We start from the raw sequence: 23438 nt of genomic DNA, 5'->3' as shown, positions 1-23438 counted from the left end.
ACTGGATTACTGCAATGCACTCTATATGGGGCTGCCCTTAAGGCTACTCCGGAAACTGGAGCTAGTGCATAATGGAGAAGCTCGGCTGTTGTTGGGAGCTGCCCCTTTTCAGCACGCAACTCCTTTGCTGAGAGAACTGCACTGGCTGCCCATTTGCTACCAGGCCAGGTTTAAGGTTTGGGTACTAGTATTGTTGTTGTTGTTCAGTCGTTCAGTCGTGTCCGACTCTTCGTGACCCCATGGACCATAGCACGCCAGGCCTTCCTGTCCTTCGCCACAACAAGGCAGTGATCCATGAAGGGGGGGTACTAGTATATACAGCCCTAAACAACTTGGGACCAGGATACCTGAGAGAGCACCTTTTCCCTTACCAAACTATCCAATCACTGAGGTCATCAGAGGGCATGTTCCTGGTGGTTCCACATGGACCCATGGCCCGATTAGAGTCCACCAGGAGAAGAGACTTCAGTGTGATGGCCCCTTTCTTTGGAACTCCCTGCCTCTGGAGGTTAGGCAGGTACCAACACTGTGTTGCTTCCAGCGTCTCCTGAAAACAGTTCTGTTCCAGGAAGCATTCCTTAAATGACCTGCCATGGTTTTTATTGGCATTTTGTTTTTAAAATTTTTAATATGTGTTTTAATCTTTTATCTTTTTTACTATTGTACTTCTTGTGTTCCAGATTCCTCTGGAATCTGTTTGGACGGGGAGTGGTATACAAATGTAAATAAATAAACTTCCTCTCCCCAGAATCCCACCTGTGCTGCTCAGCTGAATGGAGATTACAGTTAAGCAGTGGAGAGGGCAGGGCTGATGGGGGCTGGGGAGAGGCTGGTGGGCTGGACAAGCAGGCCCTGTGGGTTGCATGCAGCCCGTGTGCTGGAGGTTCTCCATGCCTGGTTTATCCACATCATTTTTTTCAACCCTCTGCTTCATACATAGATTTCTCTAAGGCCAATATAGCTTCAATCTTGAAGGGACTTCAGATGCTCCCTCTGTGTGATCTCCTCCCTTCTTCACAGGAGTTCTCTTTCAGATCAAAAATGGCTCGAGAACACCACTCCTGGCACCATGTTATGTTCTGCTTCATTTGATCTGATGACAATGAAGGCTGTCTTTAACTGAACTGGTTTTATCATCACAAATAGATCACAGTCAGACCTTAACCAGCCTAGTACTTGAGAAGGCTCTTTCTTCAAGCTCTCCTAGCTTACTAGTTGTTGTTGCTCAGTCGTTAAGTCATGTCTGACTCTTCGTGACCCCATGGACCATAGCACGCCAGGCCTTCCTGTCCTCCACTCTCTCCCGGAGTCCGCTCAAGTTCATATTTACTGCATCGGTGATGCTATCTAGCCATCTCATCCTCTGCCGTCCCCTTCTCCTTTTGCCTTCAGTCTTTCCCAGCATCAGGGTCTTTTCCAGAGAGTTTTCTCTTCGCATTAGGTGGCCAAAATATTTGAGCTTCAGCTTCAGTATCTGTCCTTCCAATGAGCAGTCAGGGTTGATTTCCTTCAGGATTGACTGATCTGACCTCCTTGCAGTCCAGGGGACTCGTAAGAGTCTTCTCCAGCACCACAATTCGAAGGCATCAATTCTTCGGCGCTCAGCCTTCCTTATAGACCAGCTCTCACAGCCATACGTTGCTACTGGGAAAACCATAGCTTTGATTATACAAACCTTTGTCGCCAAGGTGATGTCTCTGCTTCTTACTATGTTGTCTAGGTTTGCCATAACTTTCCTCCCAAGGAGCAAGCGTCTTTTAATTTCATGGCTACAGTCACCGTCTGCGGTGATCTTGGAGCCCAAGAAAATAAAATCTGTCACTGCTTCCATTTCTTCCCCTTCTTTATGCCAGGAAGTGATGGGGCCAGATGCCACGAACTTAGTTTTTTAATGTTGAGTTTCAAACCAGGTTTTGCACTCTCCACTTTCACCCTCAACAAGAGGCTCTTTAGATCCTCTTCGTTTCTGCCATTAGGGTGGTATCGTCTGCGTATCTGAGGTTGTTGATAATTCTCCCGGCAATCTTAATTCCGACCTGTGATTCATCCAACCCGGCATTTCTCATGATGTACTCTGCATATAAGTTAAATAAGCAGGGCGACAATATACAGCCTTGTCGTACTCCTTTCCCAATTTTGAACCAATCGGTTGTTCCATGTCCGGTTCTTACTGTTGCTTCTTGTCCCTCGTACAGGTTTCTCAGGAGACAGGTAAGGTGGTCTGGTACTCCCATCTCTTTAAGAATTTGCCACAATTTGTTGTGATTCACACAATCAAAGGCTGTAGATCAGTCAATGAAGCAGAAATAGATGTTTTTCTGGAATTCTCTTGCTTTCTCCATGATCCAGCGAATGTTGGCGATTTGATCTCTAGTTCTTCTGCCTCTTCGAAACCAGCTTGTACTTCCAGTAGTTCTTGGTTCACATACTGCTGAAGCCTAGCTTGTAGTATTTTGAGCATCACCTTGCTGGCATGTGAAATGAGCGCAATTGTACGGTAGTTTGAGCAGTCTTTGGCATTGCCCTTCTTTGGAACTGGAATGTAAACTGACCTTTTCCAGTCTTGTGGCCACTGTTGAGTGTTCCACATTTGTTGGCATATTGAGTGCAGCACGTTAACAGCATCATCTTTAGGATTTGAAATAGCTCAGCCTGAACACTGTAATCTCCGCTAGCTTTGTTGTTAATAATGCTTCCTAAGGCCCACTTCACTTCACTCTCTAGGATGTCTGGCTCAAGTTCAGTGACCACAATATCATGGCTATCAGGGACATTCAGATCTTTCCTGTATAGTTCTTCTGTGTATTCTTTCCACCTCTTCTTAATCTCATCTGCTTCTATTAGGTCCCTGCCTTCTTTGTCCTTTACCATGCCCGTCTTTGCACAAAACGTTCCCTTGAGATCTCCAATTTTCTTGAAGAGATCTCTAGTCTTTCCCATTCTATTGTTGTCCTCGATTTCTTTGCATTGTTCATTTAAGAAGGCCTTCTTGTCTCTCCTTGCTATTCTCTGGAACTCTGCATTCAGTTGGATATATCGTCCCCTTTCTCCCTTGCTTTTCGCTTCCCTTCTTTCGTCAACTACTTGTAAAGCCTCATCAGACAGCTACTTTGCTTTCTTGCATTTCTTTTTCTTTGGGATGGACTGAGTTGCTGCCACCTGAACAATGTTACGGACCTCCGTCCATAGTTCCTCAGGCACTCGCCAAGAAAACCCCATACTAGTACTATGTTGTTAACATGCACTGGGACAACTTTCATCCCAACAAAAACAACCAGGGGTGCTTCCAGACACGGCTCTTATTATGCAATTTGTAACCCTTACATGTTTTCCCACTGTTTCTACTTTCCTTTTTCTAACCACAAAAAATCCATTAAGGGGGGAAAAACAGAATAGGTGTGCAATGGGGCTGTTCTCACGTCACGCCAACCTTAAAACAGACCATGGGTTGTGGGTGGTTTGCCCAATAACCCACCCTTACCAGGTTCTCATGACATGACAAGCTGCAGCACACTCCTGCCATGGCTTGAACATGCAAAATGGTGTCTGGCACATAGCGCGGAGCGTCCATGGGTTTACCATGACAATCTTACCATGCCATTCAAAGCAGGCCAGTGTCTTTTGATTGGTAGCGCTAGGAACTGCCTGTATGGAACCACCCCAGGATTCTTACGAATCTTCCAGCAGGTCAGGTCTGACTTCCGAAGAAGGTTCTGACCTCTAGACTTTTGTTTAGCTTGCTTGCTTGCTTGCTTAATAGGGGTGGTGGCGGCAGGGGAGGAGGAAGTAGGAGACAGTTTGGCATTTTTAATGTAACCATGCTCTTGCTTTTTGTTTGAATGTCTGTGTCAGTTCTTCCTTGCTCAACTTGTATATCTGAAAATAAACCTACATTACAAAAAATGTCCTAAGTCACCAGTACTCTCTTCTCACAAGGAAATGCTAAGTTCCTGTCACTGGGCCTTCCTGGTGCTGCTGTGGCAATCAGGAAGTGTGAAACAATACTTTAGAGCTTATAAGGAGTGTGTTTTGGTGGGATCATCTCAAAATTCTTTCTGATACTGAAAATGATGAATCTCACAGAGGGAGATAATTCTTCACAGCTAGGATAGTTCTGAACACCTAGCTCTTAGCTAAACCTGTGACTGGACTGGACTATTTCAGACTAAGGTTGTGGGTTTACATGACTGAATGCTTCTTCAAACAAAAAGTTCCCTGCTGATAGAAAACTAGTATGTCAGGAAGAAAAGTTCTCTAGCCCAGCTTTCCCCAACCTGGTACTCTCCAAGTGTTTTGTATGTCAAGTCCCATAAGCCCCAGCCTGCATGGCCAATGGTCAGGAATGCTGGGAGTTGTAGTCCCAAACATCTGGAGAGCACCAGGTTGGGGAAGGCTGCTCTAGCCTACCTTTCTTCCTGACAGGCTAGTTTTCTATGTGCATGAGTTTGGGTCTCCCTGCCCTCCATAAGAGAGTGTTCCATCTGGTAAGCTCTCACCTGAAGCCTGGGGTGGTAAATAAATGTGCTTATTTGCACATTTGGTCAATTGCATAGTACAATGTATAGTAGCGGTGGGCGGTAGTGGTGGGCAGCGGCCAGATCTACTTTGTTTTTTACTAGAACCAGGGCCAGCCATACCATTAGGCAGGGTGAGACAACTGTTTTAGGCAGCAAATGCTAGGGGGCAGCAGTGGCAGTCTTGAGTCCCCAGGCCCCAGCCATTCCCTGTCCAACAGGACAAAGCTGTACTTGCTACCTAGCCTGTCCTGCACTAGCCGGCTACTTTCAGGTGCAGTGGAGGAACCTGTCCCATTGCCAGTGTTGAAGTGAGAGGGAGCAACCCTATGGCTGCTAGTCAGCAGCGAGACGGCCGTAAGAGATGTTGTTTTCCGGGAACCGATATCAGAGCCCACACCCCGAGGTCGGTTCCTGGGGAACTGAACTTCCCCCGCTTCTGCTCTGCCTTGCAGGCAGCACGGAACAGCCCCGCGCCCCGCACTCAGAAGAGGAGTGCGGAGCAGCCAAAATGGGGCGTTCTGGGGCGGGGAGGGCGGAAATGCTGGTACAACACATCCTATGTGTCGTCCAGCAGCCTCTTCCCCCGCTCTACCTTCCCATGCCTAGACAGCCGAAATCATCTGTCTAGCCAAAAACGCAGGGCAGGAGAAGCGCGGAGGGAACGATCCCCTCCAAGCTTCTCCTGCCCTGCATTGGATAGGCGGTCGCCTCCAAGTTTGGAGGCAGCTGCCTATCCCCATAGGATTGTGCCCTCAACTTCCAGCCCAGTCGGCTTCTGCACATAGAATGGTAGGAGGGCAGCTAAAAATATATATCTTTTAAATAAATAAAATACCAAATAGTCCAATAGATCAACAATACCAAAAACAAACAAACAAACAACTGGTATTTGTATCTAATCTCTTTTCAATCAGAACATTGCACCAGCTAATGCGAAATATCCTTCGCAACAGTCTCAGATCGAAATTAATATTTTTAAACATCTACCCCAAACTATAGAAACTATGTGCTGTAACCAAAGGCATGTCAAGGTTTTCTAACTGGATACTTACCATATTCTGATAGATAATTTTCATCATCATGACTTAGTTTTATCATTAAATTAATTTCAAATCAGCTAATGCAGACAGGTTGATTTCCACAAATTAAAATAATTAAATAAGATCAAATTTAATCTAAAACACAAACTGTTTCAAGTTACTGATGAAACTGGAAGCCAAAAAGTTTAACTACAAAATTTCAGTATCTGAGGCTCCACTCTCTGACATGTCATTAGTAAAGACTGGATTGGTCGGTATGAGGGGACATGGACTCCTCAGTGGTAGCACCACAGATTGCACAGTTGAGGAATTATCTTCCCAGAGACGTCTGCCAAGCTCCTTCTCTTTCCCTTTCTAGATGGGTGCTGAAAACCTTTATTCCATCAGGCTTTTTTGATTGATTTCTACTGTATTCATGCTGCATGCTGCTGTATTTGTTTTATTTTATTAATGTTTAATCTGTGTTTTATCCTTCTCATACTTGTGAGTTTCCCCCCCTTATAAGCTGCTGTGGGAAACTGTAGTGTTATAAGCAGGGAATACATAAATAAGAACTTTATCATATTTCTTGCTCATCTTTGTTTTGTCAACTCCACCTGTTCATCAACATGTCTCTCCCTCTCCCTCTCTCTGCATGTGTGCACAGAGCACCAAATTTGGACTATATTTGGGTTTAATGTAAAAGGGATGAACTTGACAGTATATGTGACAGTGTATGTAAGAGGCTGGTGATGTAACTGGGCCAGGGTGTGTGTATATATGTGTGTGGTGGGAATTGTGACCTCTTTCCTCCTCTGCTCTATGACACTGAAGGGCAAGAGCAGGTGTTTGCTGCTTGTTCCCAACTGTCCTCCCGCATTACAGCTCAAAGTGATACAGCAGGAGGAGCAGAGAGACAGAACAGAAACAAAGCCTTCTAACTGCTGACCAAGAAGGGAAGCGTGAACCAGTCACAGCATTATGGTAAGAGGGAACATGGGAAACAGAGAATGAGGGGAAACGATAGTGTCTCTCTGCCACTTGCTCTGTTTATGCTGTCATTCTTATCAAGTGGGGAAGTAGGGGTTATTTTAGACTGGACAGGTTCTTTGATGACCTCCGGCTAGATTCTAATGCTTCTGACAAAGACCTAGAGCAAACTGTCTGAAGTGGCCAAGAGCGCAGTCCCATGCAAAAGGACGTGGCAGTAAGCCACACTGAAGTCCGATGGCCTCATTTCTGAGTAAACACATTAAGGTTTGCCCTGTGGGTAGCTATGTTTCCACCCTGAAGAAGACCAAGACGCTAAAAACTGGGGAACTCAGCCAGATATTTATATACTGAGGTTTATAATACTCCCTCACCCCTTCGGGGGGAACATTTTAACAATAGATGAAGTATTTGATGATATCCGCATTTTACAGATGGGGTGGAGAGTGACTTACTGGTTCACAGTCCAGGGCTCTGGTAGAATTTTAGGCTTGGACTTATAGGTCAAACTTCATGTCTCAGCAACTGAACCATGCTGTCTGTGTGAAGCTTCACCCCATTCCTTTCGCAGAGGCAGAGTTCGAACTAGGGCATGTCTACACTATACCTTTAAACCAGTTTCACACCAATGTAACGAGCATGGCTCGCGACTGAGGAACCCTAAGTTGTAAAGTGAAGGGGGAAACAATCTCAGGCAAAAGATTAGAATGTTCAAGTCTCTTAGAAAACAAAAAGTTCCAGGGTTCTCGGAGAGAAGCCACAACAATTACATTGGTTTCAACCAGTATACATTTGTAGCTTAGTGACCTTGTGAATAACGGCCCCCCCGAGAGCTTAGCAGAAATGGGATGAGAAAGAACTATAGCTCAGTGGTAGAGCACATAGTTGGTATACAAAAGGTCCCATGGCCAATTGTTGGCATCTCCAGGGAGGGCAGGGGGAAACCCCTGTCTGAAACCCTGGAGGTCTGTTGCTCTTTTGAGACTGGAGACAATACCAAGCTAGATGGGCTAATGATCTGAGTCAGTATAAGGCTATTTTCTATGTTCTGACAACACCATAGAAAGCTAAAGGATGAATTTACAGGATAGTATCCTCCTCTGTCATGTGAATTTCATCTGTAGTTAAATTTTCTAGTCACAGCTAGTGGTGCAGTGGAGCCAGAGTTTGCAAGGATGCATCGCCAGCACTTTTATTTATTCGCAGAGACACTATCATCTGCCACCCTGCCTCAGAATTCCCTATTCCTTCTGAGCTTAACTGCAATCCTTGCAGTAGCTGGGGGACAAATGGATTTTCCCAGCAACAATATACCGTTCCCTGTTGTAATGCAAAATATTTTGCTGTGTCTTGGCCTTGAATGGGAAATTAAGACCCATTATTTTTACAAAATTCCAGCTCCTGGAGGAGATGAAAACTACTAGAACTGGTTTGTTAATATGCATTTTTGTACTCTCCTGGGTGGGGTGGAGGGCATGACCATGAGGAGTGCCTGCAGGCCAAATTTATCACTACATCCCTGGTCACAGCACAGCCAATAATCATATGCCTCCCATTCTTATATATTATTCAACCTGGAGAAGCCTTTGGCAGCCACATTTGCTTGTGTAAACCAAACTCCAGAGAGAAACTACTTATTTGTTTCCAGTGGAGGCTGGTGGCTCCGATGTCAGTGGGGTGGTAAATCCACTCCGGGTTTCAATCAAAACTCTAAGGGAGCTGTCCAAGAGCTCCTTTAGAGTTCTGACTGAAACCTGGAGTGGATTCACCATCCCACTGACATCAGAATCACCAGCCTCCACTGCACTGATTCTAAAATTATTCACTGAGGATGAGGCTCCTTCCAGCCCTATGATTCTGTGCCTATGTCGATCGATGACTTAGGCCAAGGAAGTTTGCCTCAGTTCTGGCCTCCGACCTGGAAGTAGAACTCCCTGTGGGCGGCTTGTAACCCAGCATTTGAGAACCATTGCTTTGATTATTAATACAAAGAGTGGTGCTTCGTTAGTCATTTACAAGCTATGCATTTCTCCATTCATCATGGGCTGCAGGAGTTTGAAAGGTACTTACCCATCTATTTATGACATCAGATACCTACTGACCTGTAGCTACTGTCATAACCCCTTGACTTCACTAAAAGGTTGCCTGGGAAAGAGGTGGATCTTCAGACTTATGTGTGCTATTTAGGGTGGTTAGAGGGATATTATCCATTGCTATATTAAAGAACTTATGGCACCCTCCCCCAACTTGGTGCCCTCCAGATGTGTTGGACTACAACTCCCATACCAACTGACACAGCTGTTCTGGTTGTGGATTATGGGAGTTGTAGTCCAATACATCTGGAGGGCGCCAGGTTGGGGAAGACTGCTTTATGGGATGATTCCTTAGGACAACTGTCTTTGGCCAACTCATTGATCCCACACGCTGGCAGTGCAATCTTATACATGTATACTCAGAAGTAAGTCCATTGCAGCCAGAGTTAGTATTGTTATAATAATTAAAGAGGCATTTGTGCTACTAGAAATACCAAAAGCACAAACCTCTTTTCAAAAAAGTCACATGTGACTGATCAGTGACAATAACGCTGGTATAATTATAATGTGGAAAGGTAACTTTATAATAATGCTCTTTATAGTACACTGCTATTGCAGTCAGTGGCCCTGATTTCAGTGGGGCTGTGCAGGCATTCTGGGTTTCAGTCAGAACTCTATAGGAGCTATCCAAGAACCCCACACCCAAAATACATTCAGCACCTTGGACAGCTCCTTTAGAGTTCTGCCTGCTGCTGACTGAAACCCAGGATGGATTCACAGCCACACCTAATCGGAGCCACCAGTCTCCACTGACTGCAGTGTAATCTCAACTACATGGAAGAGTGGGATCAGGGCCAGACCTAGACAAGATAGCTCCCCAGGCCATCTTTGGTACCCCTAACGTTTGGACAGCTTTTGAGTATCTAATTTTTTTAATTGCATTTGTAGCCCATTGCACAACTTTGATGCATGTTGTGGATGCATGATTTATCCCAGATAAATCTGCATGCACGGATCTGATCACTCATGTGGTAATATGCATGCCAGTTGTTGAATGGGCCCTGACGTGCTCAGTTTTCCCACAAATAAAAAACAAATGTTAATGCAACACAGGTTAGTGTTGCCAACTTTACAAACGAAATGAGGTGTTTGTACTGGGGGGGGGGGGGTTCCAGCGGTTGAGTAGACTGTTGGCTAGACAACTCAGGCACCCTAAAATCTGCCACCCCAAGTGGGTTTCCTGAGTCACCTGCCCCTAAATACGATACCAAGTGGGACATTAAAACTTGCAAAGAACCTTGCCCCTGGAGTATTTGTAGTATATGGTACAATCTTCAAGTCATTGTGATTTAATGGATAGAGGATTACCTTTAGCTGAAGGACACCCAGGTAGAAATAGCTTCAGCATCACAGAGAACAGGATTGACAGAAAATATGGCCTGCCTGCTCTTGTGCCTTTAACAGCAGTTTGGTCTACTGAAGATCAAAAGAAGATTTTATGGCATGAAGGTTAGCATTACCACCTGCTGATATGTTTATAACTGCGGATCAAGTTGCTTTAAAAGGTACAGAAACAAGAGACACTAAAAAGTTGTTAACCCCAACCTAAGCTCCTATAGGCATATTAACTCAGAACTAACATGTTCACTCAGATATATGTCCCACTGGGTTCTATACTGAGGTTACTCCTAAGTAAAGCTAACTTTAGCAAGTTGTCATGTTTAGGTTTATACCTTGATAAACTTCGCCTGCTGATGTTTGCGTCTCAAACCTCTATTAAAGGCATAAGAGCAGTCCAGGTTGGTGGGGTTTGGTGCTAGTCAACAAGCTATCGATACAATTCTCATTTAGAGAGTGGCACATTATTATTTGTGGCTATGGTGAAATAGCTCTTTCCGTTTCCTTTCCAGATGACTAGAGGAGATGCCTTCCCCATCCTGGTGCCCTCCAGAGGTGGTGGGTTACAACTCCCATCATCCCCAGCCAGCATGGCACCAGGTTGAGGACATTAATTTGGGAGAACAGAAGGGTAGCACAAATAATTTTTAGGGCAGCAAAGGTTTGTTCTTGTCCCTGGCTAGGCCCGACTCATTGGCCCACCCGTGAGTGCAGTCAGGTGGGTGACCACATGTGAGGGGGCCTTCTCTGCAGTGGCCCCACACGTCTGGAATAAGTTGTCATTAGAAGTCCGCCATGCTCCAACATTGCAGGGTTTTAAAAAGGCCTTGAAAACATACTACTTTATTCTGGCCTTCTCCTAATCTGATTGTTTTTGTCGCTGTTTTTATTGCTGATTTTGTTGCTGTTTTTATAGTTGTTTTCATTGTATTCTTACTGTTTGTGTTTTTAACCTTCTTAATATCATACTGGTTTTATGTGTTTTATTGCTGTATGGTGCCTTGGGAGGGCTTTTGCCCTGAAAGGCAGCCAATAAATATTTTAAATAAATAAGGCAGCTATGGGATCTGGTGGTTCTCTGACCTGAAGCCTGCTGGCTAGGAAGTTGCAACTCTCCAATCTAGGTTTGGTGGTTCCTGTTTACTGGGTTGGAATTTTTGCCAGAGGGAGAGGATGTAAAACATTCTGAAAAAATCAAATGACCTGCAAGCTTTTAAAATTTTAAATTCAAGCCTGGTTGTTAACCTACTGTAAACGTTTGATAGCTAATTTGCTCTGATTCATGATGCAATACTACTTTTCTGGTCAGTCAGATGAGTGAGGTAACAGAAGGAGTAGCAGGAAATATTTCTGGAGGGGCACCGCCATCCCTGCTCCCAGAAAAGAGTTAAGAAATCAGAAGGCCCCACAGGCCTCTTAAGTTACACACAGCGGAGAAATACCATCCAGCTGCATCAAGTCCCAGTCAGGAATAAAAATAAACCCACTTGGCACATGGTCTCCTTTCACAATCCATATGGGGGTCAAGACTGCTCATGTATACCTCTGCATGGTTCTGGGCATGGATGCATTGCATAACATTTGCAAATGTTGCCATTATTGCCATCTTGAGTATTGCATTTGCAGCAAACTCTTTTGTGCGCTGGCTTGGCACGCAAAAGTTCCATACCACCCAGCATTTGTCAGATGAGAATGGATACAGTTTTTGTTTAATAGGTCTTCATAGTGCAGATTTAGATACTAAAAATATGCCAATTTGTGATATGTCACGTATAAGGCCTGTGAGAGCTGCGTGCAACCCATGTGCTACCCATATGTGCCCTAGAATCCTTTGCAACATATAGAGGCCCCTCCACAGGCAAGAATAAACAGTTCCCTGAAAGGAGAATGTTCTGTATCATCTCCTTTTCTGAATGTGGCACGGAAAAATACCAGGCAAAACAGCATTTCAGTTATCTCGACAGCATTACTCAAAGACAATTTTTGTTCGGGAAGAATGGGTCAGGGGGAATGAACAGACATAATGTGTGTTCTAGTTTTTCTGATCTTTTCCCTGTTCTTCCTCCATAGCGTGAGTGCATCTCTGTTCATGTTGGGCAAGCTGGAGTTCAGATTGGCAATGCATGCTGGGAGCTTTTTTGCCTAGAACACGGCATCCAGCCAGATGGTACTTTCCAGAATCACCCCAACAAGTTTAACGATGACGACTCTTTTACCACATTCTTCAGCGAAACGCGCACAGGAAAACACGTGCCACGGGCTGTTATGGTGGACCTAGAACCCACTGTAGTAGGTCAGTGGAATAATTAGCAATGGCAAATGCAAAGCAGACTGCTTAACATGCATCAGTGCTGGGGTCTGAAGCAGAGTGCCCAGATGCAAAGGCAGGCTAGGATTCCTGTACTTTTAAGAATTGTATGGAACAAGGAATCCTGTTTGCAGGTGCAGCTTGCCACACCAAGGTGAAAAATGTAGCATCTGCTAGAATTCCTCCAATGCAACTACAAAAGTGCAGCCTCCTCCTCCTACATCTCATCACATAATCCAGAAGCCTTCACTTCTCCAGCAGAACTGCCCTATAACGAGATGGTTGAACTTACAGAGCTAAGATTCCCTTGTGAACTTACAGAGCTAAGATTCCCTTGTAGCTCTTTCGTGGTGCTATCAGTATCTTCACAAACAAATGCAGATGCTCCATTTGCAGCATGGGTTTGCATCACAATAGCCTAAAGGAGCTTATCCTTCTTGTTGTGTGGCTAAATACCAGCACACCTTGCTCTGTCTTTGAGGGGGTTTTGAATTTTCTCGTAAACATTACAAGCAGCATTATCTTGTTTCTGATAGTATATTTCTCTTGGCTGTTTTTTGCTGGGCGTGGGTGGGTAGGGTAAAGGAATATTTTTTGTGGGGTTGGGTAAAGGAACATTTCTTCCCACCAGTTCTGAGAAGGAGATAGGAAGGGTAGGGGTACATCTCACTGGCCATCTCTTGGAGACTGGATGCTAGACAAGATGGATCATTTGCCAGCTCTGTGTAAAGCATTGTTCTAAGTCAGGGGTGTTGAATCTCTTTCAGCCCCAGGGCCGAATTCCATTCCGGAGAAGCTTTCAGGGGTTGTATTCCAGTGGTGGGTGGGCCTGAAGGCAAAAGGGACCGGACCCAAAGCAAAGGAGGCAGGGCCAAAAAATACCAGCATATTTTATCTTGCAGCTCTTCCTGCATGTAACTAAGCCATAGGAGAGGCATTTCAAGCTTTTAGAATGGGGAAAAAAACCTCTATAAGAGCCAGGAAACCACCAAATGATTGGTGGTCAGGGGAAAGGGCAGTGGCCAGGGGAAGGGGGCAAGGCCACCTGGGGAAGCCCAGAGGGTTGGATTGGGACTCTAGGTGGGCTAAATTTGGCCCCTGGGCTTGAGGTTCTGCACACCTGTTCTATGTGATCCCTGACTGGCTGGACTATATAAGACAGGGCTGGTCCTTGTGGGGTTTTTCTAAAAGTATGAACTGAGGCACTGTAGCACTGCATCTCGCATGTGTGTGTGAAAGATACTGCAAGAAAGGAGTACCAATGAATGCAGGGCTTCTTTTGGTACAGCAGTGGCTGTTTTGGACTGTGCCACTAGCATGAATCCTCCTATTCCCTGACATGCAGTTTAGACAATCAGGGATCAGCTCAGGTATTGGCACTCTTCCTGTTTGGCATGACAATCCTGGCATTTCTTAAATGCTTTGTCTGGAATCATCCAAACTGGGAATGAAGCGGGAATAAATTAACGCATGAGGTTGCACATGGGGATGACAACAGAAAAACAAGGTCTTCGACTGAGCGTATCCCTTTATCAAGGTGTATGTTTACTTGTGTTAACAGATGAAGTGCGGGCTGGGACTTACCGCCAGCTTTTCCATCCAGAACAGCTGATTGCTGGCAAGGAAGATGCAGCTAATAACTATGCCCGCGGTCACTACACCATTGGCAAGGAGAGCATTGACATGGTACTGGATCGTATTCGCAAGTTGGTAAGTACAGTTAGAAGTGACATGATTTGGGAGCAGAAAGAGGCAGACCTGGCATGACCTGGCAGTGAGGTAGTCAAGGGGAGGGGCTGCCCCCCCATTCCTTCTTTTGCCCCATTTGCAGTAGGGCGCTTTTGGACACAGGCTTTCTTTCCCACTTAGCATTACTTTGCGCTGTTTCATCCTTTCACTACATCGCAGTAGTGCTGTTTTCCCATTCACAATATGTAGCCTAGCACAGTTGCTACTTTACTCATAGTATCTAGTCTATTTCCCCCATTCATAATAGCTCTGCTTCAAGCATTCATAATAGCACAGTAGCTGTTTCACCCATTCAGAGTATGTAATTTTTCACAATATCCCAGTAGTGGATGAGAGGGTAGATGTGTGGGGTAAAATACAGGGGCTTAATTCGGCAGATTGAGTAAACTTCCCTGAGCAGGGGAGCATGGACAGGGGTGGGGAATAAGTCTCTCTCATTCACTGAGCAGCACCTATGGGGTTGATGATGTTCAGTTCTACTCCGCCCACCCAACTCCAAAGTATGGGGATTTCAAGTGCTGTGTGAACCACGAAAGCGGGTTTTTAGGCAGTGTATACTTGCTTTGCTTGCTTCATGTGTTCCTGATGGACGAAGGTATATTCATGAAAATCTGAATATAACCAGAAGCGCTTCTCATTCCCTGTTTTGAAATGGGTTTAACTGTGGCTTCCTTCTAATGATCCTGGAAATTCCTTCCAATAATCCCTCTAGATGTGTTGGACTACAACTCCTACCATTCCCAGCCAGCATAACCAGTTGCAGTCCAATACATCTGGAGGGCACCAGGTTAGGGAAGGCTGGTCTGCAGAAGCAACAGATCACAAGGAAAAATGTTGACGACTGAAAAACTTCCGTAGGCAGATAGGAGATTGCCATCTGAATACTCCATCATGAAAAATCAAATCTCTGCACCACTTTTCCCTAACCTGGTCCCCTCAAGATGTTTTTGGACTTCAATTCCTACCAGACCCAGCTAGCATGGCCAATGGTCAGGAATGCTGGGAGTTGTAGTCCAAAACATCTGGAAGGCACCAAGTTGGGGAAGGGTGCTCTACATACCCAAAATTAGCATGTTGGAGAGAAAGCTGGGATAGGATCTAGCTTTCCCTCTGAGAGTTTGTATTTTATGTTCAGGAACGTTTTATTTTACCATGGGGGAGCATTTAATCTTGAGCATCCCCACCTGCACTCCAAAGTGCTACAGCCCAAGAACAGTTTTACCATGTGGTCTGATACTTGTGTAGATCAGCTCTTTGTTTTACAAGTCTATTGCTTCTCACAGCCTTGCAGTTCCCAGGGTTTTTGGTTCCTAGCCATGACAATAAACACAGTTTTGAAACTGGTTTTGGTTTTTTACTGTGGATATGATATTTGGGTGTGGCAGACATCACCCCAGTGGGGTCAAACCAGTTGTGGTGGGTATGTGGACAGATCACCTCTCATTATGGTTCTCTTTTCAGACTGATTCCTGCTCTGGGCTCCAAGGATTCCTGATCTTCCACAGCTTTGGTGGAGGCACTGGCTCTGGATTTACCTCCTTGCTGATGGAACGCCTGTCCGTGGACTATGGGAAGAAGTCCAAACTGGAGTTTGCCATCTATCCGGCCCCCCAGGTTTCCACAGCGGTGGTGGAGCCCTACAACTCTATCCTGACCACTCACACCACCTTGGAGCATTCTGACTGCGCCTTCATGGTGGACAACGAGGCCATCTATGACATCTGCCGTCGGAACTTGGACATTGAGCGTCCCACCTACACCAACCTGAACCGCCTCATCAGCCAGATTGTCTCCTCCATCACTGCTTCCCTGCGCTTCGATGGCGCCCTGAACGTTGACCTGACCGAATTCCAGACCAACCTGGTGCCCTACCCACGCATCCACTTCCCACTGGTGACCTACGCACCCATCATCTCCTCCGAGAGGGCCTACCACGAGCAGCTCTCGGTGGCTGAGATCACCAGCTCCTGCTTTGAGCCCAACAACCAGATGGTGAAATGTGACCCCCGCCACGGCAAGTACATGGCCTGCTGCATGCTATACCGTGGAGATGTGGTGCCCAAAGACGTCAACGTAGCGATCGCCGCTATCAAGACCAAGAGAGCAATCCAGTTTGTGGACTGGTGTCCAACAGGCTTCAAGGTGAGGAGGGAAAAATGTGTGGGCTCTCTTTTATAGCACTGCAGCCTTAAAATGCCCAATGCAACAAAGGTTTTTGGTAACTAAAGTGCCTTTGACAGGTATGGCAGCTACTTTTTTGTGAGTGAACCCCATGTAGTTGTGGGCTGCATTTAAATGATGCAATCTAATGGGATGCTGATTCTGTTGGAAAAGCCTGCATGATAAGTCCTGTTCACATAACTATGTCTCATATATCTGGATTTATCTGATTTCACACACACACACACACACACACACACATGCGCGTATGCGAATTCGGAGAAGTCTGTAACCAATTCAAATGAGATCGGATTTCTGTGAATCTGACTTGCAGATTCTCCAGTGAACTGGCTTTCTCCGAGTCACACGGATTCCATAGACTTGTAGACTGTTGTTGTCTTTTACTTTCTGGAAGTGTACGCAAATTTAGATGTACAAAAATATGAAAAATAAAAACACTGATCGAAATCACACATTTCCCTTATAGGCCAAAGTGTGAAAATTAGCATTTGGTGGGGATTTCTGCATTTTGGGGGATTTGCACATTTTTGGAAGTGCACATTTGTGCTAGGAAAATCCATTCCCCTCCACTTCCCTGCATGTACTTCTGCATACATCAAGTAAGCTGGAACCTCCTTTTTGTTTATGGATCACACTGTTTTGCTTCCAAAGTGATCAGCATGGAGCCACCGGAGTTCGCAATTAGAGGGGACGATACCAACAACATTTCATCCAGAGGAATGAAATTTACAATGTCGTCAGGGCATCTTTCAATGGAATCAGCTGTACATTCCCCCATGTTATTGGCAGTCACTGATGTTTTCCCCCTTCCAGCTCCAAATTCCTAATTTTTGTTCAATTGCCTTTTCTCTCCTCTTCGGTTCCAGGTTGGCATCAATTACCAGCCCCCCACCATTGTCCCTGGGGGCGACCTTGCCCAGGTGCAGCGTGCCGTGTGCATGCTCAGCAACACCACCGCCATCGCAGAGGCCTGGGCAAGGCTGGATCACAAGTTTGACCTGATGTATGCCAAGCGAGCTTTTGTGCACTGGTATGTCGGTGAAGGCATGGAGGAAGGAGAGTTTTCCGAGGCCCGGGAAGATTTAGCTGCACTGGAGAAAGACTATGAGGAAGTCGGAACTGACTCCTTTGAGGAAGAAAATGATGGCGAAGAATTTTAAAAAAATGCGGGTTGCCCCTGACTGTGCCTGAAGATATCTCGGCAGTTTTTCTTTGCATCAGGGATGCAGTTCACCAAACCCTTTGCTGTGCAGCTTCTGTTCATGTCACAGGCGAGTGGAAGAGGAAATAGAAGATGCACAGCAGAAGCATCTGGTGGATTGCACCTTGGGTCCACTCCTGCAACATATGTAAAAATAGACCATCAACCTGAGAAACAATTTCCAGTGACTTCCTTTCTTACACCCCACGTTACAGGGAAATTCATTCTGATGCTTCCCTACACACAATAGTCCAAGAAAAAGTACCACAGACATTAGTATCAATATGTTCTAGGGTGGATAGAAGCCAGATTGGGGTTGACCAGTGGATCTCTGGGTGGTTTGCAGATCAGCAAAGGTTTCCAGCTCCCAATTTTTTAACAATAGCAACAACAAAACTACCCACCCCCAAATTATACTGCTGAAATGAAGAAAGCTTAGAGCAGGGCAGGGGTAAGCAACACGTGTGGCCACCACTGCCCCCTGGAACTAACAAAAAAAGTAAACAAGCTAATTTTGACCCTTTTGGTACTCCATAGTGCTACAGATGCCATTAAAAAAATCCCCCCCCCGCGGCCTACAGAGGGCAGCCCACGGGGGCGAAAATGGCCCTTGGACCTCCCACAGTTGCCCACCCCTGAGGGAGAACTAGGAGTGTGTTTTTGTGTAGAAGGACCGAGCTTCATTCAGTTCTGATACTCAAAACAAATTCCAGGGCTCAGCATTTTTTCATTCTAAATCTATGTCTCTTGAACCAGGCTCTGCTTGGTGGATCTTGAAGTTCTAGTGAAATAACTAAAGCAAAATAGATCCTGCATACCTGACGTCTGCCCACCCCTGTTCTACAGGGCATGTGTGAACCAGGAAACAGGAGTTGTAGTGCTCCTGGGTAGGATGTGTGCTTATTAGGAACTGCCTTAGCTGCCTTATCCTGAGTCAGATGATTGGTCCATCAGACCCAGTATTGTTGACACTGACTAGCAGTGGCTTTCCAGGGGTTCAGATAGGAGTTTTTTTCCAGTGAGAGATTGAATCTGGGACCTTCGGCATGCAGAGCAGCAGCTCTACCACTGAGCTACAGCCCCTCTCTTGCTGTTCCAGGTCCACAGCCAGCACATTTGTCGTAAGGGGGCCTAAAGGGTTAGAGAATCAGCGGAGAAGGTAAATACATGGAGCTTCATCCATCTTGACGTTATTTCATGGTGTTATTTCATAGTGAGCAATTTGGGTAAAATATTGGCTACGCGCTGTCCCCCGTGTTTTTCCACAAATGAAAGGGCTAGATGAAAGTTTATTAATGCGCGCTGCTTCAGAAACTAATTCAAGACAGGATGCTACAGAGTAAATGAATACTACATACAGCAGGCAGAGAAGAGATTTCCACAATGTGGTGTGTGCGGTAAGCGAGTATATTTCTGTGCACTCAGACAGTGATCCTGGGTGTAAGGAAGGGATGTGACTAATGGCCTACAAGCCCCTCTTAAATTTTATGATTCTATGAAATGAAACTTATGAGAAACCAACCAACATAACTGCTAAAAAGAAGTGCTAAGAAAACGAGACACTGTACATAGATTGCCACTTAGCAAGCTAGGGTTGCCAGTTGATCAGGAAAAAACCCAGCCTCGTGCACCTGTGCCTTTAACCATGATTTGGTGATAATGAAACCAACAGGTGAAGCTTTGAAACCAACAGGTGAAGCTTACCTTGGCATCAGGCTCTGCTTTTGTTCCATTCAGAAGAAGTAAAGAAGATAGGCTAACCACTAGTTCCTATGGAGACATACCGCCTGTTATTTCCCTAACAAAAGATGTGCCTTTAAAAGATTCTCCAGTAGTACCTCTGGCTCTATTAAACTTCTCCTGTTCACAATCCCAGTCTCACAACACCCATTAAATCAGAAGTAACTCCCACTTAATTCAGCAGGGCTTACTTCCAAGTAAGTGCGCATAGGATTGCAGTGAGTGTTGTCAACATTTCTGTGAGCCCTTGCACATTTAGGACTTAGAAAAACAACAGATCTACAGACAGAGATGAAGAGAGGTTTGTGTGTGAATAAATCATATTTATATATGAACTGCAACTCTATCTAGGCGGCTGGACCTGGCTCAGTTACCTATGTTCTAGTTACTTCTAAACTAGACTACTGCAGTGTGCTTTACATGGGGCTGCCTTTGAAGGCGGTCTGCAGCTGTTGCAACATTCAGCTGCCTGGATGCTGGTGGGGGCCAGATAATCTGAACATATAACACCAATGTTGCACCATTTATACTGGCTGCTAGTACATTTCCCTACGCATTTCAAACTGCTGGTCTTAACCTTTGAGCCCTTACGAGCTTGGGATCAGGTTATCTGAAGTTCCATTTCCACCCATGCATTTTTGAATGAGATTTTCTTCCTCAGGGCCATTTATCTTTCTCATATATTTTGAAATATCTTGCTGAGATTTTACTGTGGAGAAAGATGAGCGGTCCCCACAGAAGGAAACGTCTTTCCGAAACGTGTTGGGCTTATTAAAGCATGTTCAGGCACTTGAGAATATCTTCTCTCCCGTTTTTGACCAAACACCTGGAGGGCCACCACAAGTTGTCCACTCCTGGCCTACTGGCTACTTCATCAGACACTCTTAGTACTGAGCTCAGTTGACAAATATATACAAACACACATGGGTACAGAGAGAAAAATGGAAGACAGTGGGGCGACAAAGCCATGAATTGCAAGAGTCTGTGACCTTTTTATGCAACTTCTTGAGCCTAACCTCATTTAAGAGCACACAACCCTATGCATGTTTAGACAGAGAAAAGGCCCACAACTCCCAGCATGCCATGTGCAGAAATCCACAGTTGTGCTGATGAACTCAGGGAAACAAAATTTGACTCTGTAAACATGTTTGTTGTTGTTAGCATGTTTACAGAGTCGCATTTACAGAGCTCCTGAGTTCATCAGCATCACTGTGGATTTCTGCATATGGATCCAAAGGACAGTTATGGTAGCTGATTCTATCATGTCATACTGTAATCTGACACTGATCCAGGCTAAAGATAAAGGTATGTTCTCTGTCCCCTAACTCTCTGGCCTCCAGTTGTTGGGGCCTTGTTGACCTAACACTGGGGTGTGTGGCAGTCTTCTTGCCCCATGGTGATCACACACTCTGTTTCTTCATTTAAGTTTCATTTCCCTGCTGTTACTTGTCAGGAAAGGACTGGAAATGCAAAGTTAAACAAAAGCCATGCTGGGGGAGGTGACATTTAAAACTGACCACAATAGTGCACCCTCTGCTATACAAAAGTCTTGGTAAGGCTGCATGCAGATATAAATATAATATAAATCACCTTCCCCCAAGTGCAGTTTAGGAAAATAGATGTGTAATGGGGGGGGGGGGGGCGTGACTTACATTCTGAAAATAGTACAGAGGGAGCTCCCCTCCAGCCAAGCATAGGTTTTGTTTCAACCTTCTGATGAATGCATGGAGATCTGGGGGAATGGCCAGTAGTCTGGGATGATGGGAGTTGTAATTCAATGATATCTGGAAGGTCACAGGTTCCCTACCTCTGGCATGGGGGCAGCTCTGAAGTTTTGTTTTTCACCTTTCTTTTCTCTCCCTGTGACACTTTGCTATTTCCCCACATCCCCCTCATGCCGCTTTGCTAAGAGTTTTGCTATGCAACAGAGATGTTGCCTCCCCATCATTCCCCTTGAAATTGCTTTTGTTTAACTTTGCCTCTCCAGTTCTTTCCTGACCACAAGCAGCAGCAGCAAAGAAATGAAACTTAAATAATGAAATGGAGGTCGTGATCATAACCACCCAGTAGATAGGTCATCAAGGTCCCAACAATTGGGGGCCAGTGGATTAGGGGCAAACCTTTCCCTTTATCCTGGATCGCATTAGAGAGCAAACCTTTACCTTTATCCTGGATCAGTGTCAGATAACAGGATGACATGATAGTATCAGTTTCCATAACTGCACTTGGGATCCATCTGCAGAAATCCAAGTGGTGCTGATGAACTCAGCAGACTGAGAAACTGTGAGCTGATCTCAGGGAAACAGAATTCCCCCCTGAAAACATACATCTTAACCTCCACTCTAAGCTCACCTGTATGGAAGTAAATCTCAATTATTTCTCTCTGAACCTATTTCCGGATAAGTATGTATAGGACTGCAGTCTTTTTGCCACAAAGGCCAGGACAGCATAGAATAGGAGCCAGAATTCACTAGTAGGGTTGCCAGTTGTCCTCCCCTGCTGCTGTGCCTTTAACACTAATAGCAGCTTGACCTTCAGGTGAAGCTTTTCATAACATGGAGAGAAACATTTTTACCTGCTAATCGTCTGCAGATCAAACTGTTATTAACAACATAGAGCAGAGGCTGGTAAAAAAAAAAGTTGGCAACCCTATTCAATAGGCATAGAACCTCAATGTCCTATACATTAATTGGGATTGGTAGCAGATTGATTTGGAGTGTGTGTTACTGCATTTCCAGCCAGGACAAGTTTTACCTTGTGTTATTGATATGTCATGATCAATCAACATTCTGCTTCTCATGCAACTTTCAAAGGCACAGAGCCTCTTCCTCAGTAGGAAGACTGAAACTCTAGCCATGAAGAATCATGATGGCAAAAATGATGAAAAGGGAACTCTGTATATGCTGAGAGGCACTTTTCCTCTCCAGACAGCTGGCAGGGGAGCGGGTTGAGAATCCCATTATCAGCACAATCCTAAGCATGTTTATTCAGAATTAAGCCTCACTGACCTCAATGGGGCTTTTGTTGTGGTTGTTCAGTCGTGTCCGACACTCCGTGACCCCATGGGCCACAGCACGCCAGGCCCTCCTGTCCTCCGCTCTCTCCCCGAGTGTGCTCAGGTTCATATTAATTGCATCGGTGATGCTATCTAGCCATCTCATCCTCTGCCATCCCCTTCTCCTTTTGCCTTCAATCTTTCCTAGCATCAGGGTCTTTTCAAGTGAGTTTTCTCTTCGCACAATGGGGCTTACTCCCTTGTAAATGTTCAAGGATAGCAGTGGGCAGAACGTAGATCTGGAGGTAAATTACTGGATGATTTCAAATAGATCAGGAAGGGTTTCTGACTCCCTTTTCTTTAACAGCAAAAACAAAAAGGCTCCACCCCCTTCTAAATCAGGCTTTTAGAATCTCTGATCTGTAGTAACTAAAATGTAGATTTGCACCTGTATAGGCAGGTTATACGGGGACCCAGCATAGGGCTCATGAGGTGCAACAGGTAATTTGTCTCCATTCCCTGAGCGACCATTTTGCCTCTGGCTCCATTTGCTGGCTCTCAAGGTCCTTAGTTCAAAATCAAAGAGGATCTCGCAAGTCTGAAGCCTGCAACACACGCGCCCTGGGAAATGAGCACAAGATTGCAGAGGAGGCTGGTGGCGACAGCGAATCCGCTCCGGGCTTCAGTCAGAACCAGTCAGAACTCTACAGGAGCTCTCCAAGGCGCTCCTTTGCAGTCTGATCGGAGAATACGTCCCACTGCACCTGAGGGCCTCCGATCTGAATACACTTTCCTCGGAGTAAAAGCACATCATGCATACAACGGAACACGCGAGCGCCCTCCACATTATTTAGAATCATCTTCATTATTTTTAATAGTTATTAAATTGCTATCGTCATTAGAAATCAACGCCGATCCACAGAAAGCGGTAGGACCCGTCTCTCCCTCGCCATGGCCACGTAGTCCTGCACAAATATTTGCACCGCCCCCACTGCAGCTAGAGGGGGCATCTAAGTCGGGGGAAAACGGAGGGGGGGGGGGCTCCGATCAAATCCGAAGCTTCCTTAAGGTAAAGGCAAAGAACATAAAAATAAAACCCGAGATATGATCACGGATCTCCTGCGTAGCGCCTCTTGCCTGCCGGTGCAAAAAATGAAAAGGCCCGATAGTGCAGGCGCAGAGGAGGGGAGGGAGCTCGCGGTGCGCTTGGTAAGTTTCACTTTCGACTGCGGTTGCCTTCCGCGGCGGGAAATCAAAACTCATGCCGGCTGCGTAGCTCAGTCCTGGAGCAGCGACGCTTAGCTGTC

General features: G+C 45.5%; 1 protein-coding gene across 1 annotated transcript; it reads left to right on the top strand.

Annotated features, from left to right (window-relative positions):
• The first annotated feature begins 6462 nt into the window (after positions 1-6462).
• On the top strand, positions 6463-17568 carry LOC146339402 (tubulin alpha-8 chain). The gene is made up of 5 exons (XM_084809268.1): positions 6463-6520; positions 12028-12250; positions 13827-13975; positions 15476-16156; positions 17062-17568. Exons 1-5 carry the CDS (start codon positions 6518-6520, stop codon positions 17353-17355), a joined length of 1350 nt encoding a protein of 449 aa, XP_084665394.1. The 5' UTR covers positions 6463-6517; the 3' UTR covers positions 17356-17568.
• Positions 17569-23438: the final 5870 nt, after the last annotated feature.

This window comes from Heloderma suspectum, chromosome 7 (assembly GCF_057233095.1).
Source record: "Heloderma suspectum isolate Gila_16-S chromosome 7, 16-S_ref, whole genome shotgun sequence".
NCBI classification, from domain to species: domain Eukaryota; kingdom Metazoa; phylum Chordata; class Lepidosauria; order Squamata; family Helodermatidae; genus Heloderma; species Heloderma suspectum.
Note: the sequence above shows the minus strand (reverse complement) of the source record. Positions and strands in the feature narration are given on the sequence as shown.